Raw genomic sequence first — 8816 nt, 5'->3', positions numbered from 1 at the left:
ATACCATCTCTTGGCTGTGGCATTATCAACTAAAGAAAGAAAATAGAGGAATGTGTAGGCAAGAATTCTGACAATTATTGACGAGACTATTTAATAAAATGTGCCCAAACTTCATTATATCCTTAAAAATAGCTCTTTCAAAGATGGTCATTGGTGTATAGAACAAATAGGTAAACGGGATTATAAAAGACAATGCAGATTAATTATGAATTAATTGATCTATTTAATCTATTAATTAATTAATTGATTAATTAATCTATTTTACAGTATGGTTCTTGACATCATAATTGTTCATCAAGGCCAACAGCAAAATACATTTCATAACAATGTAACCCTTTTGACAGATCAGGCTAATTGTCAGCAGAGTTGGATCAGAGTTGAAACTTTATTGGTTACTTCACCAAATGCTTGGAAGATTACGTCACAATATGTATAGTATCGCATTTTTTTTTATATTACATGAAAACTTTACAGTTTGTATTTCTTCATATACTATATATATATATTTATATATATATATTTATATTCCCCTTGACCAGGGAAGGAAAAGTAGACATCCATACTTTTTAAGGGAAGGAATGCTTCTCAGAAAATATTTAAATGCACTTCAAAGAATTAAATACATCCTCTTAAAAAACACATCGGGGGCTTACATTGTACAGGATAATATGAAGGCTCAATACTGATGGTTTCACTTGTAATGGATATTTACTGCATACAGTGAACAAGCACTATATAGTCCTTCTTGTTCACTATTGGGCATAACAACAGGCGAGTTTGTTGGCATTCCTTTTCATTCAGCCATTGCAGCACAATCATCATAGGAGGAATAACAAAAGGCATAAATAAAAACAATTTGTAAAGTACAAAAAGTCTTCATAGGTGCCATGACCTGATAATTCGATCAAAGTGAACTTCACTCTATTCAATTAACTCTATTCTGAGGAAATTTTAGAAATGCCATAATGGTTTAAAACATCCTTGTATGTCTATAATGTTGAAATCAAGCAGAGGAGGAATGTAAAGAGCAGAATTAAAACATGAAATAAAAATAAAATAAAACTAAATTGAAGAAATAAGAAATCATGAGGATTTGAAGTCTGCAAATGCCTCAGCTCTCAGCCATTGGGACGCGTGTGTGTGTTTGTTTGACTAGTGAGAGATGAGAATTATGAAGATGTTTAGAGGTCATAGCTTCCTTACTTTGTCTGATGTCACAAACAAGTTTAGATTTTTACTGATTCAGGGGGTGGGGTAATTTTAAGCCTCCTCTGGGTCCTAAACAAGATAATTACACAGACAGTGATGATGAAGACCATCTATTAAACCATTCCATATTGATCAGCCCAAAGGGAGCCATTTTGTTCTAACATTTGTTGATATCAATTCAGGCACACAACTTGTTTAACAAATCAACAAGATGATATGGTATTTTGTAGTTGCTTTTTCCACCACTATTTGATTTCCTTGTTTGCTTTGTCTTAAAAGCATAGAGACAATCATTGACAGAATATATATACACACATAAACAAACAAAAGAACAAACAGAAACAACAAACAAAAACCCAGGATACATGACTGTAATAAATTATTATTGTTATAACATTTCTCTGTCTTTCAAGAACACCTCGACACAGGATGATGTGCACAGCCAACACAGAGTAGAGAGCAGAGCTCTGCAGTGTCACAGTGCTCCTCTCCTCTCCTCTCCGCCAACATTAGAGGGTCAGAGGACCTGGATGCCAATGACGGCTTTTAGAGTAGCCTCCACTTTTCCCCCGAAAAAAGAAGAAGAAAAAAAAAAACCCTCCAAAAGCCCGGAGTCAACAATCTCTTCCCAGGACCCATGCATAGTCTTACTCAAACCTGGGAGAGGGCAGGGGTTGTGCTTGCTCTGTCCCTTTCTCTCTCTCTCACACACTCACACACACAGACACACACAGACACACACAGACACACACAGACACACACAGACACACACAGACACACACAGACACACACACCCTTGGAAATTCAACCCTGGGTCCCCACCACTGCTCCATCTGAGTTTCCATCTGGGTCCTTCTGGCCCAGCCTCCTCCTGTGCTGGGTTCAGGGTGCAGGCTGCAGGGTGGTGGAGCAGGCCTCAGGGGCGGCGATGTGGAAGACCAAGCCGATGCGGAGGAAGAAGCGGCGCAGCACGGCACGTAACTCGGGAATCAGATCAAACTGCATCATCTCACACAGGTGGGGGTAGTAACAGGACGCGTGCGGTTTGAACTGATGGAGGAGAGAAGAGATTTGGAGTTAATCACCTGTTAGGAATAATGTTAGTGGGCTTTCTCATTGAGACAGCCACCACCCAGTGATCTAAGACTTTTCTGGAAGCTTTACTAAGGCAGTAAGTACAGTATTTCACAATATCTCACAATAAATTAATTCTTTATTATTTGCCGTTTTATTAATTTTTCCTGGGATCTTTTGGGGGAATGAGCAAAAAACAAAACAGAAAAACTTTGACATTAAAGTGCTCAACACTTCACCCTCACATTTGCCCAACGAATGACTACTATTGAAGGCCATATTTCTGGCTTTTTTGGGAGCAATCAACAGTTTGGTAATCTCCCCATGAGGTGAGGAAAGGCAGAACTCAATGGAACTACAAACATTGCCAGATGAAGAATGGATGTTTTAAATTTCACTGATGGGCAAACATGTAAAAACGTTTATTTGCATATGTGTTTTACAACACACACACACCCCTGCTGTAAGGATCTCCGGAAGCAGGCTATGGAGTTTATTTTTTTTTTTGCGGTTGCACTATGACGTCACTTGCAGGGATTTCTTCCTGCAAATAAATGTAAAAAAAACTTTGCAGGGCTTTCCTCTGACTACACCGAGGACAATGAACAAGCCCTACTTAGGAGGACATTGCTCAGAAGAGCCCGAGGCGGTCACCTTTCTACCTGTGTCAGGCTGGGATTCTCTTTCAAATCGAAAAGGTCAAACTCGCCGAGTTATCAGCCGCCTACTTCCTGTTTGAAGACTAAACACGAGGGAGACCAGGAAGCAAGTTAAATGAGGGGCTCTCCTCACTGGATCGTATACTTCACACGGCCAACCACCATTTCCCTCATGTGTAATGGCACGTATGCAAACATGGTGGTAGGATTCCTTTGCAAACTGACGTGAATGGTGAGTTAACAATAGTTCTTTTCAAAAAAAGAAATCAAAATGCCATACATTTATGTAAGCATAAATGTGAGCATTGATGTTCTCACTGTTATTTGATCTCTTTTTTTGTCTTTGTATTTTAACTGCACTGCATTATAAGAACAATGTGATCACAAGTATCATAATGCAAAACAATAGAAATGGGTAATCACCAAACATGTATGCATTGATTTCTGACTAGGTGTGTGTTTTCTCATACACACACAGTACCTTATTGTCATACACACACACAGTACCTTATCGTCAGGTAGTCGGAGTGTCCTAGTGAGCATCAGAAGCAACAAGCTAGTCCAGGCCTCTCTGTGACTCTCTGATGTCAGGCTGATGAAGTAGCCTAGGGCTTCACTGCCGACACTACACACACACACACACACACACACACACACACACACACACACACACACACACACACACACACACACACACACACACACACACACACACACACACACACACACACACACACACACACTTTACTCAGCTGAACCATGGCATATCATATCAAAACAACAGTGATTCCTAACTGCACATGACCATTTACATGCAAAATAGAGCTATTAAATACATTTAATGAGCTTGCAAATACCAGCCCTGAGGCTAGTCTTGGTCCTTTTTCAGCACATTTGATAAAGCACATTCAGGTAGGGGCAGCCGTGGCCTACTGGTTAGCGCTTCGGACCTGTAACCAGAGGGTTGCCGGTTCGAACCCCGACCAGTAGGAACGGCTGAAGTGCCCTTGAGCAAGGCACCTAACCCCTCACTGCTCCCCGAGCGCCGCTGTTGTTGCAGGCAGCTCACTGCGCCGGGATTAGTGTGTGCTTCACCTCACTGTGTGTACACTGAGTGTGTTTCACTAATTCACGGATTGGGATAAATGCAGAGACCAAATTTCCCTCACGGGATCAAAATACTTATATAGGTCAAAAGCCTGCCTTTAATGCCTCATCAGATGGTTTCCTTCCTTCTTCTTTGGCCGTAAAAAGTAAAGTAATAAGAAAAAAAATGAACTTACAGCAATAAGCGAGTCTGGATGTCTGGCCAGGATTCTTTGAGCTTCTGGTCGGAGTACATACGGAATAGGATCCGCAGGCAGCAGGCCAGACTGCTGGTCTCCTGCTTCAGCAGGTTGGGCTTCGACTTGCCCTTAAATCCTGTAAGGGTTAACCATTAAATCATTAGATATTGTAATTAAAAAAACAACCTCTGACAATCGTTTAGCTCAGCTTGCTTTGGCTCAACTGCTAAAACAAGCAAGCAAGCCAACATGGCAAATTCACCAAGAACCACTCATGCAAACACCCCCACAACCAAGGGTTCAATAACTATGAGGCTCTCACAGGGATGGAAAAAGATATTCATGCTTTTCTCTGGGCTAGTCATTATGGATGAAGGTGAATAATGGTAAAGGTAATAATGGAATAATGAATATTGGTGAATTACATGTAAATATATTTGTCTACCCAGCGGGTGGATCTGACATACCTGCCCTCCAGAGTGCAGTCCTCTGCTCGTTGTTGGAGTTGAAGTCTCGGGCGAAGGTGTGCGACTCCAGGAGGCAGTCGAGGAGTTTGAACAGGTGCTGTGAGGCCAGGTGTTTGTACATGCCCTGATCAGCCTCCGCCGACAACTCTTCTGCCTCCTCCAGCGCATCCCTCTGTAGGGGTGGGAGATGGCATCAGCCATGAGTTTGCACCATCGCCTTCACTACACCCATAGCAGTGACGATGTTCTGTTCTGTTGTATTCTATTGTACCCCACTGCTACATATACTTGTTTTGATTTGGCATAGAACAACATACTTGTGAGGATACTAAAAATAAAAGCAATGTTCAATGTTGTTTGTGTTAGGATTAGGCTACAGGCTAGGCTAGAGTGATGCTAAGCAACAATGAAGTGGTAGCATCTCTATGGGAATAACTTGTGGGAATAACGAAAAAAACAAGAGTAAAGAAAAGAAAAAAAGAAAAAAGAAAATAATTAAATAAAATTCAAGAAGCAGAACAGAATTAGTCATGTAATGCAATCCATCTTTTTGGGTCAGTAATAAGTATAGCACAATATACAATATAATACATCTAAATTCTTAAATCTAAAATAAGATAAATCTAAAAACTGTACTGAATACGCTCAGGTAAAAGTCTCCCTCTTGGCACAGACCTGTGCCGCCGCCATGTTCTCAGCATCCTCTTTCTTGCTAGTGGTTGGGTAGAAGACGATGTTGTCGATGGTCTGAATCAACTCCAGCTGCACCACGCACTTGATGAGGAGACCAGCAAAGAGCTTCTGGTCAGACACCCCTGCAGGATTCACAGAGGGAAAACACAAATGAAGACTGAGATGATATAGAGATGTCATGACAAGTCACAAGCCCAAAACTGACATATAGGAAGCAGACAGATGTCAAAGAAAAGTACAGAATGGGAGATATTCTTAAACATCGCTGACTGAATGATTAATGGGAGATATTATCAAACTTCTCTCAGTTTATGGACAGCTGCAGAGCCTGGTAAGGGACTCAGGAGAGTGAGGGAGTGGTTGATGGCTTACTGGTGTGGGGCTTGCCCTTCCAGGTCTCATCACTGGCGGTGGACATCTGACTCTGTCCACGGTCGGACAGCGTTCTTTCAAAGCTGCTCTGGGACAGGGTATCCACATCCACATCCTGTGCACGGACACGCACACACACACAGAACAAATTATACATGAGGTATTGGGACAGACTGATGATTGACAAAAACAAAACAAATGGAGGCATCAGAGTCATCAAACCTAGACATCAAGGAATAACAGCCTATAGGGGGTATTAATGTCAATTTGGGTGTGAATAGGCGTGTTGGTATGTGTGTGTGTGTGTGTGTGTGTGTGTGTGTGTGTGTGTGTGTGTAATGTTTGCTTAAAATGTTGTTCTCTCACCATGTGTTTCCCATCTCCCACCTCCTCTTCCTGCCCTGCAGGTCTCCATGTCAACAAGCTGGAGGGGAAAGCCATTTCAAACACTCATAAATTAAACTGAACATAACTGTCAGTAGATGCTGTTTAAACATGGCCTCTGTCAGAAAAAAACCCTCTGACAAAAAAACCCCTCTGTCAACAAAAAAACCCTCTGTCAAAAAAAACCCTTGCAAATATTCACTCTTTTTCTAAGAAAGCCAGTCAGCAGAAACCTCACTCCCCAAAACCTTCACAGACATGCTAGCAACAGTAAATGACTATGGGATTTAGGTACTTTATAATGAGGAGTCACAGCACTCAAAAAATTCCTCCATAGAAATGCATGGGGTTAGTTCATAATGGCAATATGGCAGTTGTCTACACATACTGTATCCCGGCCCTTCCGCGGCCAAAAGTCAAAATGTGAATACATTGTGCCAATCATGAGGTGTGTTGTGAATACATCGTGCCAATCATGAGGTGTGTTGTGAATACATTGTGCCAATCATGTGTTGTGATCTTTCCGCTGGAGGTTGGTGTCGTGAAGCCTTGCACACACGCAGTTGTGCCCAAAATAGATGCCCAATAAGTGCCCAAGGTATGTTGCAATACGGCCGCCGAGTGGAGGGACTTGCCTAAAAGGACTAATTTAGGTTCCTTGGTAGCACGCCAGCCAATGCGGGACTGACTGTGCACACAGCAGAGGTTACACAGACCTGCGTGTAAGTAATGGTAATGTCTTACGCATGGGGGCAGGTGGTCTGGAAGATCTCCAACATGCAAGTACAGGTGGTGTTCCACACCTCTGGACTAAACTTCTCCCCATTCAGGATCACCAGGTTCTCCAGGCAATTAGTCCCCGACCGAGCCAGCTGTTCATTATCTGCAGGGACAAGAATTTCTATTAGTTTCACTCTGCAAGCAACAGTTGTAATCATGAAACCTGTGAAAACTGCCAGTTAGGAGCCACTTTTAACCTTAAGTTTCTTTGTGAATACGGGCCCGATGTTCTCAAAAAAACTTTGGAAACTGATTGTGATGCATCCTGATGAGCTTTGAACCACTGCCCAGCAAAGTGAAGTGCAAGATGATTGTCTTAGTGGACATAGCACAATAAGTGATCCCTGTGGCCCACCTTGCTTGACACACCACTGTAGCTGCATGAAGAGATCCTCCAGCAAAATCTCACTGAGTGGCTCGTAGAACTGTGTAAACACGTCACAGATGGCGTACAGGGCATGGTTGCAGGTAGTGGTCATCCACTCAGTCTTCTACAATTACAAAAAGGGATAAAAAGCAATAATAAGTTGAAGCAAAATTGGGAATAATAACATTTGGCTGCTCTAGAGACACCATAGTGTAGCAAACCTATGGTCCAGAAAGAGCGACACTTCTAAAGAGAACAAATTGAAAAATTTAAAAACATTTATTCTCACTGTTTCTATCTGACTGCTAGACTCACCTCAGTTTGTTGTTCCGGAAGCTTCATATTGTCAAAGATACGGAAGATGATGCGAAAGAGATCGTGCCACCAGTGCTTCTCAAAAGTGCCACCGTAGCTTTTCATGATCTCAAACATAACCGTCAGACCTCTGCAACGCACACATTCATGACACAATCCATATTTATCATTCAAGACTTTGACATACATTTCACATATAAAACATGCATGCCAAACATACAGAGAGAATTTGTCTAAATAGTATGAGCCACAATACAAATACAAACACAGACACACAATTCAGTGATATTAGGGCCGGCGGTATACCAGGCCAAACTGCCTTTGTGAATGCTGTGAGGCTGCAGACGTGTGCCATATTGTCTCACCTCGTCCGGACATCCAGTTTGCAGCGGTTGATGATACAGGAGAGCTCAAACAGGATGGGGAACCAGCCGCGCACCCACACCCGGTCACCGGGGGCAACGTTCATGTCATCGCTAGTGTACTCCCTCAGAGCCTGTGATGGTAATGCAACCACGAGATCACAGTCATGCGTCCAAATGTGTCCACTGTTCATTTGTATATTCTAAATTATCTATTTGATAGCTGTTTTTAGTTAGCCTGGAAAATCCAGACCCTGATAATCTAGAAAGAATTGTGCTCTTGCGAGAACTCTGGATTTCCAGGGTAGTTTTTAGTGTGTACAATCCGAAAATGAGTGAGAATTTACATCACAATTACCGTTTTTTGATGTCCTTAAAATATATTCAGCTTAACATGCCTTCCATTTAAATATGCATGATGTGCATGAAGGAGCCCTTCATTTGTAAGCTTATTTGGGTTACACTTTACTTGACAGTGTCGACATAAGAGTGACATGACACAGTAATGAACGTTGTCATAAACAAGTCATAAACGTTTATGACATAACACTTCTGTTATTAAGTGACATACGGTTTTTGTCATAACAAGAACAAGGGTTAGAGGTTAGGATTAGGGTTAAGGTTAGGGTTAGGTTTCATGTGTCATGACCGTGTCATGTGTTCACGACAGTGTCATGTCACTCTTATGTCGATACTGTCAAGTAAAGTGTTACCCTTATTTGTAAGTGTCAAATAAGTGTCATTCATCTATAAATGCACAGTATTCAAACTATTAATTTAACCTGACTCTCGCCAGATGAATTTTGTTCCGCCTAGCTCCACTCATCCATCTGGGACCAATCCATTGG

General features: G+C 41.8%; 1 protein-coding gene across 1 annotated transcript in view; it reads right to left on the bottom strand.

The window, feature by feature from the left end:
- Nucleotides 1-366: 366 nt before the first annotated feature.
- The window catches only part of arfgef2 (ADP-ribosylation factor guanine nucleotide-exchange factor 2 (brefeldin A-inhibited)), a 30244-nt gene continuing 21794 nt past the window's right edge, over nt 367-8816 (bottom strand). Inside the window, exons 29-39 of the mRNA XM_076277091.1 lie at nt 7972-8102; nt 7607-7736; nt 7280-7415; nt 6889-7027; nt 6127-6184; nt 5761-5875; nt 5371-5510; nt 4696-4867; nt 4226-4364; nt 3450-3567; nt 367-2259 (exon numbers count right to left, since the gene is read on the bottom strand). Coding sequence (XP_076133206.1) covers nt 2092-2259; nt 3450-3567; nt 4226-4364; nt 4696-4867; nt 5371-5510; nt 5761-5875; nt 6127-6184; nt 6889-7027; nt 7280-7415; nt 7607-7736; nt 7972-8102 — 1446 coding nt within the window. The 3' untranslated portion in view covers nt 367-2091. The remainder of the gene's footprint in view (nt 2260-3449; nt 3568-4225; nt 4365-4695; nt 4868-5370; nt 5511-5760; nt 5876-6126; nt 6185-6888; nt 7028-7279; nt 7416-7606; nt 7737-7971; nt 8103-8816) is intronic.

Source organism: Alosa pseudoharengus, unplaced genomic scaffold, assembly GCF_046254945.1.
Source record: "Alosa pseudoharengus isolate Yale_2024_CS ecotype anadromous, Long Island Sound unplaced genomic scaffold, YU_APseudo_1.1 YU_APseudo_1.1_scf_9, whole genome shotgun sequence".
Lineage (NCBI taxonomy): Eukaryota > Metazoa > Chordata > Actinopteri > Clupeiformes > Clupeidae > Alosa > Alosa pseudoharengus.
This window is presented reverse-complemented; position numbering and strand designations above follow the sequence as displayed.